Here is a 17,661-nt window from a genome sequence, read left to right as displayed (position 1 = left end):
GATTAGTCTTCGTATGCAGCGCTGCGCTGCTGACAATTGTTATTGAGAAGATAAGTGTCTTTTTATTTATTTTACTAGTTAAACGGTATTACAATAAATGTATGTGATTTAAATGGCAGCATAATGACACGTGATGAACACATTAAATGGTTTCACGGCCGCTTGACACGCGAAGACGCCGATGATTTCCTTAAACAAGGTGCGTAAATACGAGACTAGCCTCAGATGTGGAGAGGGGGAGAAGATGGCAGACGGGGGAACTGTTTGATCAATTGTCGCTGTAAATTATACTAATTGTCACAGGTTACGAGGATGGGACATTCCTGGTGCGCGAGAGCAGCACAGCAGCTGGTGATTTTGTGTTGAGTCTGTTGTTTCAGGTAAGCGATAACCAACAATAACAACAACAACAGGTTGTAAATGTTGTACATACATACATATGTATTTAATAGGGCGAGGTCTGTCACTATCAAATAAGACGTCATGGCGAGGATGCCTTCTTCTCCATTGATGACAATGGCCAGACAAAGATATTACATGGCCTCGAAACGCTCGTTGACTATTATCAGCAGGAGCCCAATGGCCTTATCACTAAGCTAACGGTGCCGCTGCCTGGCGATCCGCCGCCTCACAACACTCGCAGTCAGGGCGTGACTAATCTGCTGCATCGTGCCACCAGCAAGAACGACAGCAAAGTGGTCTTTGAGCTGCTCAAATGCGGCTATCGCAATTTCGATGCCAAGAATCAGGATGGACAGACGGCGCTTCATCTGGCCGCGCTTCATTGCAACGAGGACACTCTCAAATTACTATTGGACGCGGGCGTTCAAGTGAACAGCGCAGATTCCTTTGGTTGTCAGCCACTGCATGTAATTTGTAATAGTCTCGATGTCCTAGTATCCCATTAATCCTCTGATCCTCAACAGTACGCCTGCCGCCAGAAACCCGCCAGTTTTATACGCACGCTTATTGCCGCCCAGGCGAATGTTGAGGGCAGAAACATTGAGAATGGATATGTGCCATTGCACGAGGCGGCCAAACATGGTAATCTTGAAGCGGTCCAGGTGCTGCTCTCCGCCCAAGCTCCGCTATTGCCACGCACCAGTTCCGGCGAGTTTCCCTTTGATCTGGCCAAGGAAGCGGGTCAAACGGCCGTCGAGGAGTTTCTGCTGAATTACAAACTGCCGCCGGCGAATAGCAGTCGCGAGAGCTGGTATCACAGCACCCTGAAACGCGACGAGGCCATCGATATACTCATGCAATTCGCCAGTCAACTGCAGCGCAAGCAACTCGCATTGGGACAGACGGTGGACACTTCCGGCTGCTTTCTGGTCCGCTACTCCGAGTCGCCGGCCGCCTCGGGCTATGTGTTGACCCTGCTCAGCGATCAGGTGGCCAAGAACTTTCGCATCTCCCAGGCAGATCTCTATCAGAATGGCATCAAACTGCAGTCCAGCGGGGTAAGCATTTAGAAAAACATCATTCCATCCTAATGTTGGTTTCTTTACATGTTATTTTTGAGTATATTCCGATTTTTTGTTTGTCGGTTTACTATATCACACCTTCTCTTTATTCCAGTCGAAATTCCTGTACATAGACGATGGTCCGTATTGGCCCAGCTTGGAGCACTTGGTGGGGCACTTCATGCGCTTCTCCTACGGCCTGCCGGTGAGCCTGAAGTACCCTGTGCCGCCGCAGCCGAAGCCGGAGGTGCCCTCGTTTGCCACCATACCGCGTGCGACACACAAGCCACGCGACACTCGCAGCGATCCCAATGCAGGATTGTCCCATCATCCAGGCACCAGTGCGATGCACCAACAACATGCTCATGTGCCCGCTCTGACGATAGCGAAGAAGAAACAGAAGGAGAACAGCAGCTCCATATTCAATTCGCTGCGTCTGACCAGCCCCAAGAAGAGTCTCTTCGACATGAACAGTCTGCGCAAGAGCAAATCCAAGAACAAGCGCAGCGATTCCGAGAGCAGCGTCGTCGGTGTCGTCCCTGAGGAGCTGCACGTGACAGCACCTATGCTGAAGAATCTCTCGTTCTCCACGGACTTTAGCAACTTTAATGTGGACGATGGCGAGCTGTATAATGTGCCGCGGAACAACACGCCCATTGAACTACCGCCCATTGCCCACAAGACTGACGCCGAAGTCGAGTATTTCACGAAGAGCGATGTGGCCATTGAGAGGGAGCGTGCCGCCAATGGATGCCCATATTTGCCCACAATGGACGTGCTTATGCTGCTGGATCAGCCGCTTAAGCAGCCGCCAATATCACGCCTTGACTCCATGGTATCCACTGGTTCCACGGAGAGTGAAATGGCTGGTTATCTGCATAGCAAATGCAGTGAGGGAGCAGCTGGATCTGGACTCAATAGTGCCGATCTGGAGGCAGCCAAGCAGCGATTCTTCATTCATCGCGATCAACTGGAGCTGGACACGGAAATTGGAGCCGGCGAATTTGGATCTGTGTACAAGGGTTGGCTGAGGCGGCCGAATGCGCCGGAGAATCGCCAAGAGGTTGCCATCAAGACGCTGCGGGATGGGGAGCAGCAGGCCATAAACAAGCAGGAATTTCTGCGCGAGGCATCCGTCATGATGCGGCTGGAGCACAAGTGCATTGTCCGTTTAATTGGCATTTCCAAGGGCGATATGCTGATGATGGTCCAGGAACTGGCGCCTCTAGGCTCCATGCTCCAATACATAATCGATCATAGTGATGAGTTGAAGGTCAACTATGAGCTGAAGCTCTGGGCTTCACAAATTGCCTGTGGTAAGTCAATGATGCAGTTGCTCCGTTTTCAACTAACTATTGTTGTATTTTGTAGGCATGCATTATCTGGAAACACAGCATTTTGTCCATCGGGATTTGGCAGCACGCAACATTCTGTTGACCTCCCGGCAGCAGGCGAAGATTAGTGACTTTGGCATGTCGCGTTCCTTGAGCGCCGGCAGCGATGAGTATCATTTCACCCAGGGAGGACGCTGGCCCATACGTTGGTATGCACCGGAGAGCTTCAACAATGGCATCTTCTCGCATGCCAGCGATGTTTGGTCATTTGGTGTGACGCTCTGGGAGATGTTTGCACTGGGCGCACCTCCCTACGGCGATAAACTAAACGTGGATGCCATCGAGCTGGTAAACAATGGACATCGATTGTCCCAACCCGAGATCTGTCCAGCCTACATTTATGCGGTGATGCACAGCTGCTGGAACCATCATCCCAAGGAGCGGCCAACCTTTGCCTACCTCATGGAGTTCTTCAGCCGCGATCCCGACTATCAGAATCTTCCAGAGCTGGTGCACTCGGTGCACATCTAAAGCACCTGCTTCTCCCGTCTTCTCTATCTGTAATGTGCAATTTCTCCTAAACTTACTTCATGTATTCATTGTTGGCTTGGTTAATTCCAATTTCTAATGTATTATTATCTACCATGTACCATAATATCAATTGTTTTTTATCAATGTGTCAAATAGCGAACAAGTGTGCCTTACATTATATTTGTTATTATTATAACAATTAATCTTTATTCAATAAATTTTGTATACATACTACAAATGTACTAATTTTTGTTTTTTTTTATGTGCTGTTTTATAAAAACGACGAGGTCGAATTTTAGCAAAAAAAAAAAAAATCATGATCAAAATTACATTCCGCTGGAAAATCGGGTAATTTTTAATGAAGTTATGAAAGATCAAAGTTTTTGAAAAAATGTCAAGGGGTAAGTATGGAAAATTGGATGTTAGATGGCTTAGAATCGAAAAATATCAAATATTTTAGATGTTGAAAATTTAAACGCAGAATTAATTTAGAGACCAAATCATGATCAAAATGACATTCCGCTTGAAAATCTGGTAATTTTTAATGAAGTTATGAAAGATCAAAGTTTTTGAAAAATGTCAAGGGGTAAGTATGGAAAATTGGATGTTAAATGGCTTAGAATCGAAAAATATCAAATATTTTAGATGTTGAAAATTTAAATGCAGAATTAATTTAGATGCCAAATCATTCCGCTTGAAAATCGGTTAATTTTTGATGAAGTTATGAGAGATCAAAGTTTTTGAAAAAATGTCAAGGGGTAAGTATGGAAAATTGGATGTTAGATGGCTTAGAATCGAAAAAATATCAAATTTTCCAGTTTTTAAAAATTTAAATGCAGAAGTAATTTAGAGACCAAATCATGATCAAAATGACATTCCGCTTGAAAATCGGTTAATTTTTGATGAAGTTATGAGAGATCAAAGTTTTTGAAAAAATGTCAAGGGGTGTAGGTATGGAAAATTGGATGTTAGATGGCTTAGAATCGAAAAATTTTAAAATTTTTTTTGATGTTAAAAATTGAAGTTCAGAAGTAGTTTAGAGACCAAATCATGATCAAAATGACATTCCGCTTGAAAATCGGTACATTTTTGATAAAGTTATGAGAGATCAAAGTTTTTGAAAAAATGTCAAGGGGTAAGTATGGAAAATTGGATGTTAGATGGCTTAGAATCGAAAAAATATCAAATTTTCCAGTTTTTAAAAATTTAAATGCAGAAGTAATTTTGAGACCAAATCATGATCAAAATGACATTCCGCTTGAAAATCGGTTTGATGAAGTTATTCAAAGACAAAGGTATATGGACTTAGAATCGTCAAATATGTTAGAAAATGCAGAAATGATGGTCAAAAAATGACATTCCGGATCTAGTAACTTTACAATTCACAAAATGACATTCCGCTTGAATATTGGTTAAGTTTTGATAAAGTTATGAAAGTTTGAAGTTGGTTAACTTTACAATTCAAAATTCTTGTTCAATTTGGCATGATATTTTACGAAAAGTTTTCATTTTGAACATCGATAAATCGAATCTTGTGCCACCTGTCGATCAACGTCAATGTCGAGCTGTAAATCATCGATGTACATCGATATTTCCATTCAAAGTTCCATTCTTAATTAAGTTTTACATTTAATGTAACGGTATTTATTGCAAATCGCTTGATATAAAATATAGAAAATATTAATGCTCTTATATGCTATATATTAGTTCAGGTATATAGAATATGGTAGTATATATATAATGGCTATATATGGCTAAATCAGAGGCACTGCAGCAACTACATATGTGTGTATGTGTATGTGTATGTGTGGCATCCGTTAGCAAAACAAAACTCAAATGGAACCGTTCATCGCCTGCTGAACATTCGAGGTGGAGACCATCTTGAGGGCGTCAATAATGCCATTCAGATTTTGCTCGTTATAGGCCTGACCCTGGAGCGGAGTTACCACCGGCACCAGCTGATCGCTCTGCGGCAGCTGTATGCCTATTTTGGCCATCAGACCCTGCAATGGGAAAAGATTAATCAGATAACAGATAGCAGGGTACCTTTAAGATCTGTTGAGACTTACGGCTTCCACATCGACGCTCAGTTTGAGCTTCATGCCGCGGTCGTCGTCCTTTAGCTCCAAATCCTTTTCGACCGTAAATTTCGGCGTCTTGCCAATAACCCAATCCCAGGAGCTGTAGTTGCTGCGCAGTTCCTCGATCCCCGGGAACCATTTCTCTGTGGGATTTATCAATTGGAAGCCACGTTGCTTCATCGTTTGAACGCTGCCACCATCCTCCAAAGCCATCGCCGCAGTGCGTAGATACTCATACCCAACGGCGGAGAGCAACTGTGGAACATTCACACTGCGATTCACATCGACCAGGTTGCGGATGGGCGATGGCACCGAGGCGGTGGCACGGCTTATATAGTTGGCCGGCTCCTTGACCAAAGATTCGCCCAGATGCAGTTTATTGGCACTGGCCAAAATGGTGCAGTGATGGTATGCATTGGGTCGTCCTAGTTTGGCGGCTGTGCCCGAAATCTGAAACCGAAATATATAGGAAAAGCACTTAATAAATGTGAAATTGTACATAGAACTATTTAATGAAAATGGAACTATCAGCGAAGCGTTTAATGGGTCAGTTAGAGGTCATACCTTTTTATTTTTAATAACAATATCATCGCGATCGTTGATCTCCGTCTTGATGGCCCATTCACGGAACAGGGCCCTCGTCACAATATTCAGATTGTATTTACGATTGTAGCGCTCGCGGGGCGTGAAGAAGGTGCAATTGAGATTGCCGCGATCATGATAGACGGCGCCACCACCGCTATTCCGACGGGCCAACGTAATGCCGCGCTCCACCAGCTTGGAGACATTGGCTTCGGTGAAGGGATTCTGATGACGGCCAATGACAACGCACGGATCGTTGGCCCACAGCAGCAATACATGATGATTGCCAAAGTCAAAGTTCTTATAGAGCCAATCCTCCAGGGCCAGATTGGTAAAGATGTCATGCGATTGCGATATGAATACAGATTTCTTGATATCAGCGTCGGCGACTGCAGCCAGATTAATACGCTTTGACTGCAATTTATTGCCAGCTGTTGTTGTTGCTGTCGGCGACGACTTTGTTGTTGCAGTTACATTGTTGTTATCATTATTGGTCGAGACAAGGCGCGTGATTTCAGTCAACGTCGACGTTGTCGCTCCCAGACGTTGCAGCAGACGCACTTGAAGCGAATTGCGACGTAAGAGCAAAGCCATTTTAAATAAGTCGCTTAATAAGCACTTCAATATTTAACAGCTGCTACGTTTTTAATTGCACAATTACGTACAACGGCAATATTGTTGCAGTCCCTTTTGTTGTTGTTGTTGTTGCTGTTTCTGTTTTTGTTGAGCGCTTACAAGGAAGTCAGTTGTTGCTGTTGCTATGCCTGCTCTCTCTCTCTCTCTGTTCGCTCACTCTCTCCTCGTTTACGCTCTCGCGCTCTCTCAAGGCAATGCACTTACGCTGCTCTTGTGTCCGTTGTTACAAAAACAAGGTCAACGCCAGCGTCAGCTGCTATCTATATGTGATATATTTTTTTGGGCAGGTTTTTAACGGGCCTCCGTTGCGTTATTGTTCTCTTTGTGGTTAGGTTGAATCTATATGCGACTATATCTATACATATGTTTGTCTACCGTCTACGTCTATGTCTACACATAAGTGTGTTAGTTGTATTAATTATTATCTGTAGCGTACGTTTTCTATTTTAGCTATTTAATGTTTCTTTTTCGCTCTTGTTTATTTTTGTCGTTTTGTTTTGTTGTTGTTGTTTTTTTTTCCTTTTGGTTGATTGCTTTTATTGTTGTTTGGTTGGCTTGGACTTTAGAACCTGGTTGTTTTCGGTGTATTTGCTGCCACCGAGCTGGCCGAGATGAGATACTCGTGGAGGGCGGGAGTCTGATGGAGCCACTTCCAGGTTTGATGCAATCCGCAGACACGCTTACGGAGACCCAAACAGTCCTTGTTGCTGCACCAGTTCACTTGCATACTACGCTTCACACCCATCCAAAAATGAGGCTCTAAACGGTCAACAGGAATTTAGGCCAGCACGCTGCTTTGGCCAAAAATAAACACAAACTTTAACTACGCAATTAAGCAAAAATGCTTAACGTTAAATTGTAAAAGTTTGTTGTTTTTTTTACTGCCTTGAATATTGAAAATTTTCCGCTCTTTGTCTGTACCGACTACAGGGCGGTGGCGGGGGGTAGTGTAACACAACACAAAATAAACACACTGCAAGGGCAGACACAACGGTAAATATTGAATGTACGAAGAATCACGTCTGTTTTACATTGGCGCAAGATAAGCACTGAAACCAATCGGAATGGCAATTCCAACTACTCTCTCAGCTCTCCCTACTTAACATAGATGCTCCCCACTTAACAGTGATCGGTAGCAGACAGTTGTACATATATAAATTAAATGATACTGCTTTTGGTAGTATCTGTGCGAATTACTTGCTGTAATTTAATAAACTCATTCGAATTTTACATGATAAACATATGTTTGCCAGTCTGCGTATGCATGTGAATGTCAAAACAGCTGTTACAAGCAATACAGTACAATTCGTTTATTAATGATTCCTTAGGTATTGCAATAATTTATTTAAAGTCCAGCTGTTCTAGCGTTTTGTAAACTACATATATTATTAATTCGGTACGCCGCCATTATTAATATATGCTGCCTCCAATGGATCAATTGGTTTCCGTGCAAAACGTGCTGGCAGCTGCCAATCCTCGATGGCCGTTTGATCCGTAATCTGTGAAAAGTGCAGAAAACAGACGTTAATAACATTATTCTGTTATTTATTGGTAGCTCACAACTGGTTTCTACTGTAGTAAATGGGCTATCAAGTTAACCTTTTTGCCTCCTGTTTCCCCTGAACTTGCCTGCTGACTGGGGCCCGGCTTATTGCTGGCCACTGCCAGACCGCCCTTACGAAACTGTATGAGCGGTATACGTTTTGTCAACAAAACTAAATTTGGACGCATTATTTTATTTTATTAAACAGTTTTTGAACACAAGAAATTATTGAGCTAATGTTACGTCAAAACAGCTGATTGTAGATACAAAGTAGTGCTGCCAGATTATTTTGTGTAAAATGCCATTCACATGGAACTGCAATGCATTTAGTGCTGCCACTCACAAGACTGCGGCGCAGAAAAAACAAATTTTTTAATTGTGCTTATAAAACCCATTTATAAAGCTTGCCGGCTATGAGTATTGTAGGCGGCGGTACCAGCGCCACAGCAGGCAACGCCGGCCACAACAATGCGCTACCAATGGCGCAGTTGGCGGACGGCTGGCTAGAACTGGAATCGGATCCGGGTCTTTTTACTTTGTTGCTGGAAGACTTTGGCTGTAAGTTAATTGTGGTTGCAATATTTTGGACTTATTTATTACTACAACAGAGTGTCGTTGCAGGTCATGATGTACAGGTAGAGGAAGTATACGACTTGCAAAAACCCATTGAAAGTCCATATGGATTCATTTTTCTTTTTCGCTGGATCGAAGAGCGCCGGGCTCGTCGCAAAATAGTTGAGACTACGGCAGAGATATTTGTCAAGGATGAAGAAGCCATATCAAGCATATTCTTTGCCCAGCAAGTAGTGCCCAACAGCTGTGCCACTCATGCCCTCCTTTCCGTTCTCCTGAACTGCAACGAGAACAATCTGCAATTGGGCGAGACTCTCAGTCGCCTCAAGGTCCACACAAAAGGCATGAGTCCGGAGAATAAAGGTTTAGCCATTGGCAATACACCAGAGTTGGCCTGTGCCCACAACTCGCATGCAATGCCACAGGCACGTCGTCGTCTGGAGCGGACTGGAGCTGGGGTGGCGAGCTGCCGTTTCACGGGCGAAGCATTTCACTTTGTCAGCTTTGTGCCTATCAATGGACAACTATTCGAGCTGGATGGACTGAAACCCTATCCTATGAATCATGGCTGCTGGGAGGATCATGAGGATTGGACTGACAAGTTTCGACGCGTGATGGCCGATCGGCTGGGCATTGCAACGGGTGAGCAGGACATACGCTTCAACCTGATGGCTGTTGTGCCCGATCGACGGATTGCCATTACCCACAAGCTGAAGATGTTGCGCACCAATCAGGCCATCGTGTCGGGTACACTGCAGAAGCTGCTGAAGGCCGATGAGCAAGGTGAACGCGATGAGCAACAGCGTCCAGACACGCCAACCACGTTGCTAGAACCAAGCGCATTTACGGCACGAGATTTGCAGTCGCTGCTCAAGAATCTGGACACGGAAATAGCCATCAATGAGCAGCACTTGGCTGATGAGAACGATCGTCGTCAAATGTTCAAAGTCGACGCCAGTCGTCGCACTCACAACTACGACAAGTTCATCTGCACATTCCTCTCCATGCTGGCGCATCAGGGAGTGCTCGGCGAGCTGGTCAGTCAACATCTGCTGCCCTCGAAGAAGATTAGTGGCCAAGGCGCTGCCAATCGCATAAGCAAACAAAGCGGCTCGTCGGGCAACACCTCTGCTACCAGTTCCGGCGCCAATGCAGGTGCCACCAAGTCCCAGCAGCAGCAACAGCCACAAACACCGCAGACGCCCAAGAATGGCAAGTCGCCGGTTAAGACGCCCGGACGGAGGCGGAAGGGACGCAACAAGTGCAGAAAGCGCAAATGAACTATTCCATAGGCAACTCAAATATGATCTAATTTAAATATTTCATAGTATAATTAATTATGTTAGTTAGCCACTAAGTTTAGTTATTTAAAACTCATCTTGCTGCATTTTTGATTTTATTTGATCATTCTTTTAATAATAAAAAACATTTTGTTCATGTGATTAAATGTTTCAAGTCCTCTTGGCATTTAAAGGACCCAAATCGTGTGTGTATATATATATTTCTATATATCAATATGACAATTGTATAACAAAAAAAGAGATGAGAACCTTTTTTCTTAGCTTTCAACTCTGGTATTCTCAATTCTCAGCTGCCTTTTGTTTCAGTTAAGCGCAGCTTAAATCATGTAAATATTGTTGTTAATTGAACAACAAAACAAAAACAATGCATACTAGCTATATATGTATATGTGTGTAGTATGTCCTCATTTGTAATGTATAATGTTTATAAACTATAAAATAATAGGCATTTGTCTGTCGGCCAGACAAATGTTTAACAAATATGTTGCGTACTACAGACAATGACAATTGTTTATCTCGTTGACTTGTTCTTTTCTTTAGCTGGTGATGATTAGATGGATGCTTGATAGTTTTGTTTTTGACTCGACTAAAGCTAAAATGATTTAAAGCCATTATATCTTCTAAGGATATGGCGTACATATTTTTATATATTTATGCATAATATTTAACGATAAATGTGAGCAGTATAAGACCAGCCTTTAGAAAATGTAACATAATCTATTATGCATTTATTTGTTGTTATTCTTTGTAGGTTGTTTGGTGTGTAAACACTTTGTTGTTACGAATTTAGCTCAGTCCACGAAAGAAAATGAAACAACGTTGACGAACAAACGTTGGACAACAGTTGACTATTTTGTGACTTATGTTTATCTTTGTTTTCATTACTTTTTCAAGTTATTATTATTGGTATTTCTTGTTCTTGATGATGCATTCTTATTGTTGTGGTTGCTGTTGTTGTTGTTGTCGTTGCTGTGCTTGCATTGTTTGATAGTAATATGTTTGCGAATCTGTTGTTCAGCTGGAAGCCGTCGTGGTCGCTTCTTCGCTGCCATTTGTAAGCTGGCTCGTGGCTGCGTTTGCATCCTCCTTTGGCTGCTCAGTCTCTGACGCATTATCATTATTATTGGCCGATGCCACAATTGTTTTGAGAGCATCCGTAATTTCGTTCTCTTCGGTATTCGTTTTCAAATGCTTTTCAATCTCACTGCGCACCTTTACAATGTCCTTTTGGCTAACAAATAAAACAGAAATAATATGTGATTTATATCTGAACAGACGGGAAACAAATAGCAGACCTACCTGATATGCACAAAGAGAATGCCATTGATTGTGTTTAGCATTTCCAGAACAGATCCCATCGATGGCGGTGTTATATGAATAGGTGGCAGATCGCTGGTGAGCTTGCCATTGGAGTAGATGTCGTTCATCTTGCGTTGAAGTGCGACAGCCTCGTGAGTCAACAGACGCAGACATTCCGCCGATTCGCGCGTCTTCTCGTGCTTCTCCCCCAGCTGTTAAGATCCAAAAGCAACTTGTTTGTTAGCAACGGCATCCACAAGGAGAGACAAGAGAGAGTTGTATATAGCTTACCTGTGATTTGTAAATGGAGTAGGTTTCCTTCTCATTGTTCAGCGCTGAGCGGAAGTCGCCCATGCAGGACTGAGTGCGTGCCATCAGATGATAACTGACTGCCACATGCATGGCCTTGTTGCCAAAGTACTTCAGGTTCAGCTTCAGTGCGTGCTCAATGAAACGCAGCGACAACTCGTACTCGCCCAGCGCATGCAGGATTAAGCTGATGTTGCTCTGAGGATGGATTAGGAAACGTTATAAGCATAATCAATACTATTTCAGTAAATGGAAGTAATGATCATTGGTATCATTACATTTTTCCAATGATAGTCTAAATTCATTTAATAGTATCTGACAGATACTAATTTATTAAAATACTACTCACATCGATTAAAGCCACCTCGGGATGATCCTCGCCACAGATAAGCACCAGCAGATAGCGTGCACGGTAGAGCAGCTTCAGCGACATGCCCACATGACCATTGGCAAAGGAGTAGAGTGACAAATGTGCCTGCAGAAAGAGAGAAAGAACCATCATGATCATCATCATAATAGAAGAATATAATCTCTATGCACTTACGTATTCCAGAATAGTTGAGGGATTATCGATGCCATTGACGCGCTCGCTCATGATGACGGCGCGCTGTTGGATGGCCAGAGCATCCTGGGCATCGCCCAGCAGGTAACTGAGACGTGCCAGCATGCGTAGACAGGATCCGTTCTCCTGGTGCATGGCGCCAAACACATTGTTGAGCAAATTGAGAGCCTCGCTGATGAGCTCGTATCCCTCCTTAAGCATGCCCTGTTGGATTTTGGTCTGGCCAGTGGTGTAAAAGTTGTAGGCATCTGTGGCACGTGGACTGATGTGCTTGACCACGGGGAACACATTGACAATGTCATCGTCGCCGAACGTGGGCTTGTGCTTCGACTCAAAGTTGTACTCGCGGAGCAGCACCTGGATGCCCACCTTGAGGCAGAAAGCGCGCAACAACGAGATGCGCAGCAATCCATACTTGGCTCCAGCTGTTTCAATCGAATCACAGTCCAGATCCCAGTTCCAATATGTCTTTGCCTCCTTGCGAATCTGTTGCCACAGCGAACGTGGCGTCATCAGTGTCCAGCCGCTTGATCCACTGGATGAGGCACTGCCTCCTCCAGCTGTTCCATTGCCACTCTGTGAGGCAGCTGCCTGTTGGGGCTTGGATCCCTTGTCCGACTTGTTATTCTTGTTGTTTTTACCACCATTTTGACGCGTCTGCTTCTTGTGCGCATCCTCGCTGCTGACGGCGGGATTTACTGGTCCCGTGGTCACCAGGCAGTTGAGGAAGTGACTGATCGCAGCCGACAGATGCATTGGCTCCGTGCTCTGTATGTATGTGTAGTAAATGTGCTTGGTGGCACGCACAATCAGCTCCAGGATGGCAATGCGATGCAGATAGTCCATGCGGGGCATCTGTCCAAGCATCTTGATTACCTTGCCCAGGTAGCGTATATTAATGCCGTGACTGTGCAGGGATTCGGTCAAGCTCTGGCCATCGATGGGCGGCGACGAGTGAGCCATGTGCTCCTTGATGAAGGCGGGGATTTGCTTGAGCACCAGAAATTCAGCTGCATCCTGAACGAGACGCTTCTGTTTGGCCAGCGACTGTACGCCGCCGTCAGGGCCATCAATGTGGCGTATGCCTGGCGAGAAGACGTCCGGATTGAAGCGGAAGTCAAACTCCTTCTCCTTGAGCGAGCCCACAGCGGCACAGGCACGTTTGACCACCTCAGCGGCCTGGATCTCATTGGAGACGGCCACATTGGATTGGGCCTCGCGTATGGCATTCACCATGGCCTCGGCGCTCTTGGTCTCGCTGGCACTCGGCGCAGACTCCTCCTTCTGTGGCTTCTCCTTCTCCTTTTCCGCCTCTACCACCTTGACTTCCTCCGCCTGTTCCTCCTGCTTCTCGGCAATGGCAGGCAGCTCCTTCTCGCCGGATGTGGATGCGGATGCCTGCTTTTTGGCATTCAGTTGCTGCAGATGAACGGCAGCAATGCGTATGAAAGTCACATAGCGATCCTCAATGAAGGCCTCGAGCAGCTCCTGGCGCAGGCAGCACAACTTGTGGCGATGCTCAATGGGGAATCCCATTTCGGTGAGCTCCTTACTCAGCTGCACATCCTGGAGCTTTAGGAAATTCACATCTGGTGGGAAGGTGCGCAACAAGTCCAGTATATAGTGGCGTCCATCGTTGCCAATGATGCCCTTGCACTCGACGGAGGAGCACAGCTCGACGGCCTCATCCCGCTCATTGAGCACCGAGTGTGGCAATATCTTCAAATGCTTGCCCGCCAGACGCAGCAGCTCCAGATATTTGGGATGACTGAGGACTGTCTTGCCAAAGTCTATGGAGCCATAGACAACAGACTGTTCCTGTTCCCGCTCCAATATGCCGGGTATGATGGACTGTGCGGTGACACGATAGCCACGATAATCAATCACAACGGTGCCGAGGGTGTAGAGGCCTTCGACATCCACAGCATTGTAGACGCGCACGCCATGGAGATCGTAACGTGGCGCCACAAAGGCGGCATGATCGCCGCCAAGTTCCTTGTAGTGATCGCGGACATCAAAGCCCAGCGAGAAGAAGATGTTGTTCCAGATGAACATCTGCATTTTGGCATCCTCGCCCGGATTAATGGCCAGCACATTGCCATCGATGACGGCCATCGCTCCACGAGTTGCCGCCGTCACAAAGTCTCCATGCACCTTGAAGATGGCACGTTCGCGCAGCAAACGCTCTGGCAGTGTCTTCCTTGGCAGTTCCCTAGTCGTCTGCAGCTCCTCGTTCCAGTCGCGCGTCTGTCCAGGTATGTGCTCCTCATAGCTGCAAGAAAAACAGAGGGATTAACTAGATTCATCGATAATGCTCAAGGATGTACTTACCCCAGCTTGGAGCTAAAGGCATCCTCGGCACGTATGGCATCCACGGTGTGCTCCAATTGTGGCGCTGCCCATTGGTACACCTGGTAGGGAGTCGCCACACGCTCGAAGGCGTGACGCATGGTGCGACGCTTCTGGATGGCCTGGAAGGCGCGACGGAACGATGATGAAATGTGAGAGAGTAAATCGATGAGCGAGTGACTCAAGTGACTGGGATTGTCTGGCTTTGGATTGAATGAATCGTCTGTCGACTGATTAATGTAGAAGCCCTTGGAGCAGGCAGAGATGTGAAAGCGTTTATCCTCCATGGTGACCACATACAGATACATCAGATCACCATGCAGCTTGCGTGGACCGGGTGGCGGATTCCACGCCGATGTGGTCAGCACCTTGAGCGCCTGTGGTCCCTTGGCGTTCTTAATATTCGGATGGAGTGGCAGCAACGGTGGCTCACGCACTCCGGGCGTCACATATTCCGGCGGAGTGCAGTCAACCGAGTCGGGACGTGTCCGCTTCTTGTCCAGCAGATCCCCCTGTGTGATCGTATTCAAATATGTGAGCGAGGTGCAATCGATTCCATTGTAGGCATCAGCCGGATCCAGATTCTTGAGCAGATCGCGCACATGACGCACATGGATACGCGCCTCACGCATTGTGTACGGCTCCTCAACCACTCGAATGGTGGATCCCTGATCCAAATTCTCGATCGTCTTCAGCTCGGCAAAGTTGTCCAGCGTCACATTGTCCAGCTGCAGGGAGAAGCATGTCCTGTGGCACGTCTCCTCGCGATCCATCAGCAGCTGGTGAATTTCCTGCACCAGCTCCATGCTCGACAGCTGCACGGAGAGCACATCTGAGCCAGGACTGCTAATGTTCACCGTGATGCCCACATCATGCAATGCATCCAGATCGACATCATCTGCCGCTGCTGCTGCCGCCTCTCCCTCTGCCACTGATCCCTCTCCGCCCTCTGCTAGCGACTTCTTCACTTCGCCCTCCTTGTCTCCCAACACATTGGCATTGGCATCAGCGGCAACGTCTCCGTTGACCGCAACCTTCTCCGCGTGTCCATTGCTCAGGGCGGCAACACTCTCCACAGAGACTGCGTCTTGGGGCGGGCTTTTGTTGCGGTTTTTCTTGCCTGCGAAAATACACAACAAAAAATTTGTTAGTCTAATTGGGATCAAGAGTTTATATTTCAAGTTTGTATATTTTTTTGAGTTTTTCTATTGCACATTTTTAAAGATCATATTAATTTGCATGTACATATATAGATCCCAAGGAAAGCCGGCATTATAACAGACCGACCTCACCTACATTTTGCTTACTTGTTACATAACAAAAAGCTGGTGTACGCTTACTTTTTGTATTCACTGTAACCGGCTGCTAGCACACACGCACACATCTCCATAAACGCACACATACACATGTATGTATTTACTCATGCATGTGTGTTGTAAAACAAAACAAGAAAAAGAAGCAAACAAAACTAAAACAACGCGCTGATAAGGCAACCGCCTGTCTCAGAGCTCTATGAAATGCAGCAGGCAAAATCTCAATTATCAGAGAACACATTTTTACAGAGTCATGCTAATATCATCAGTAAATAATAAAATTACATCAAACTCAAAAACTCAAAGTCAGCAATGATTTGATAAACAAACCAAAAGAGAAAGAAAGAGAACAGCCGCCCAAAGAGAGAGCATATTCAAAAAACATGATTTACATAATTGACAAGTGGAATTGTGTGCGTGTGCGTGAGAGAGTGCATGTGTGTGTCCGTGTAATTATTTGTTTGTTGCATGCATTTGCATGCCTTAAGTGGCAAGCACGTGGTAATTGTAGGTTAAAGAAACATTTAAAACTCTGGGCGCCTTCGCTGCTGGGGGTTAATGAACATCGGCCAACGACAAATGTATGCACATTACAAACATACGCATGTGTGCGTGGTCATGTTAAAAAAAAAAATTACACACACACACACACGAACTCAATTACTCTCACGCACACTGTTGTACGCTGTACGCAACTCCCACTTACACAAATGCAATTGAAACGCACGCGGTGCTGCGGCAGTCGCAGCCGCTGCTGGTGCTCGTTGGGGGCAACGACAATAGCGCCCAGCAATAGGCAGAGTCGCATTTAAAGCAATATAGAAAAATACATTACGTAACGTAAAATTGTTATGTGATTGGCGTTTTTCTTTGCAAATATCACACTTAAGCACTCGCAGTGGCAGTTAATGCAGTTCACTGTTTTTAAACGCACATGACAAAGAGGATGAGAGAAGGAGGACGCAGTGGGGGTGGGGGGCTTTGATCGAAAATGTCATAGTTAACGCACCTTTCTTCTTCGTTGCGGCGCTGCCGCCATTGACCAAGTTCTTTTCGCCGGCTGCGGGTACGTTGTTGTTGTTTTTGGCCTCCTTGGCTTTGGCCTTGCCAGTGGCACCAGTGGCAGCAGCATCACCAGTCGCCGCCGCATTTTTTGCATCAATCTCGAGCGCCATGCTGCTGTTTCTGCTTAAGCGCACACAAAAACCAAATCCAAATTCTATTACACGTTCACGTTGCTGTGTTACACAACTCTACGCTGCTCTGGCGACTGCTGCTATTTGCTTGCTTGCTTGCTTACTCTCTCTCTGCTCTGCTCTCCGCTCCTCTGCTCTGCTCACTGCGCTCAAACCGATTGCGCGTTCGTGATTTTGATTTTTAATTATAATATCTAATATAAACGGGGATTTATTGTCCGTGTGGCTTTTCGTAAACATATGACAATTATATCTTTGGCTACGTTAGCATTAGCACATTACGAGTTACGGTTTTGATTCGTTAATTTAGAAATTAACGCGTTGTTTGCGGCTGGAACTCGACAGTCGTAGTGGAAAGAAAATCAGTTGTAAGTTGAGGGTTGCCCATCCGTTAAAAGTTTTCGATCTGGTTTGATTTCTTTTACTTAAAAAAATAAGAACATTTCCGAAAACAGGTATTCTGAATTTTTGTACCTTTTTTATCTCCAAATTTTAATTTTTGAGCTAGAATTTTTTAATTTTTGCAGAATTTTTGTTAGATTTTTCTCAATTTTTTGATGCATTTCTTTTTTTGAAGAAATCATTTTTC

General features: G+C 45.3%; 6 protein-coding genes across 9 annotated transcripts; 2 read left to right on the top strand and 4 right to left on the bottom strand.

Moving 5' to 3' along the window:
• Nucleotides 1-9: 9 nt before the first annotated feature.
• LOC117785043 (tyrosine-protein kinase Shark) lies at nt 10-3,570 on the top strand. The gene is made up of 6 exons (XM_034622930.1): nt 10-199; nt 304-380; nt 453-869; nt 927-1,460; nt 1,579-2,779; nt 2,835-3,570. Exons 1-6 carry the CDS (start codon nt 124-126, stop codon nt 3,326-3,328), a joined length of 2,799 nt encoding a protein of 932 aa, XP_034478821.1. The 5' UTR covers nt 10-123; the 3' UTR covers nt 3,329-3,570.
• Nucleotides 3,571-4,960: 1,390 nt separating this feature from the next.
• LOC117785871 (lipoyltransferase 1, mitochondrial) lies at nt 4,961-6,624 on the bottom strand. The gene is made up of 3 exons (XM_034624130.1): nt 5,974-6,624; nt 5,398-5,859; nt 4,961-5,331 (listed from the first exon to the last, which is right to left on the bottom strand). The coding sequence occupies exons 1-3, from the start codon at nt 6,583-6,585 to the stop codon at nt 5,161-5,163; spliced, it is 1,245 nt and encodes a 414-aa protein (XP_034480021.1). The 5' UTR covers nt 6,586-6,624; the 3' UTR covers nt 4,961-5,160.
• A 533-nt stretch (nt 6,625-7,157) lies between these two features.
• LOC117785874 lies at nt 7,158-7,681 on the bottom strand. Its single transcript, XM_034624133.1, has one exon. The coding sequence runs from the start codon at nt 7,370-7,372 to the stop codon at nt 7,190-7,192; it is 183 nt and encodes a 60-aa protein (XP_034480024.1). The 5' UTR covers nt 7,373-7,681; the 3' UTR covers nt 7,158-7,189.
• Nucleotides 7,682-7,912: 231 nt separating this feature from the next.
• Nucleotides 7,913-8,427, bottom strand: LOC117785872. Of its 2 annotated transcripts, none has more exons than XM_034624131.1 (2): nt 8,227-8,427; nt 7,913-8,126 (listed from the first exon to the last, which is right to left on the bottom strand). In XM_034624131.1, the coding sequence occupies exons 1-2, from the start codon at nt 8,356-8,358 to the stop codon at nt 8,016-8,018; spliced, it is 243 nt and encodes an 80-aa protein (XP_034480022.1). In that variant the 5' UTR covers nt 8,359-8,427; the 3' UTR covers nt 7,913-8,015. The 2 variants fall into 2 exon arrangements, with proteins under 2 accessions (XP_034480022.1, XP_034480023.1); XM_034624132.1 differs by having other exon boundaries at nt 8,257-8,426.
• A 99-nt stretch (nt 8,428-8,526) lies between these two features.
• Nucleotides 8,527-10,225, top strand: LOC117785958 (ubiquitin carboxyl-terminal hydrolase calypso). The gene is made up of 2 exons (XM_034624250.1): nt 8,527-8,728; nt 8,792-10,225. Exons 1-2 carry the CDS (start codon nt 8,584-8,586, stop codon nt 10,021-10,023), a joined length of 1,377 nt encoding a protein of 458 aa, XP_034480141.1. The 5' UTR covers nt 8,527-8,583; the 3' UTR covers nt 10,024-10,225.
• A 516-nt stretch (nt 10,226-10,741) lies between these two features.
• Nucleotides 10,742-17,453, bottom strand: LOC117785956 (protein clueless). 3 transcript variants are annotated; one of them, XM_034624247.1, is made up of 7 exons: nt 16,886-17,453; nt 14,546-15,683; nt 12,197-14,486; nt 12,002-12,127; nt 11,635-11,850; nt 11,344-11,555; nt 10,742-11,275 (listed from the first exon to the last, which is right to left on the bottom strand). In XM_034624247.1, the coding sequence occupies exons 1-7, from the start codon at nt 17,049-17,051 to the stop codon at nt 11,059-11,061; spliced, it is 4,365 nt and encodes a 1,454-aa protein (XP_034480138.1). In that variant the 5' UTR covers nt 17,052-17,453; the 3' UTR covers nt 10,742-11,058. The 3 variants fall into 3 exon arrangements, with proteins under 3 accessions (XP_034480138.1, XP_034480139.1, XP_034480140.1); XM_034624248.1 differs by lacking the exons at nt 14,546-15,683; nt 16,886-17,453 and having other exon boundaries at nt 12,197-13,780; nt 13,877-13,881; XM_034624249.1 differs by lacking the exons at nt 14,546-15,683; nt 16,886-17,453 and having other exon boundaries at nt 12,197-13,678; nt 13,877-13,881.
• Between the last annotated feature and the right edge of the window lie 208 nt (nt 17,454-17,661).

The sequence above is a fragment of the Drosophila innubila genome (assembly GCF_004354385.1).
Source record: "Drosophila innubila isolate TH190305 chromosome 2R unlocalized genomic scaffold, UK_Dinn_1.0 1_C_2R, whole genome shotgun sequence".
Classification (NCBI taxonomy): domain Eukaryota; kingdom Metazoa; phylum Arthropoda; class Insecta; order Diptera; family Drosophilidae; genus Drosophila; species Drosophila innubila.
This window is presented reverse-complemented; position numbering and strand designations above follow the sequence as displayed.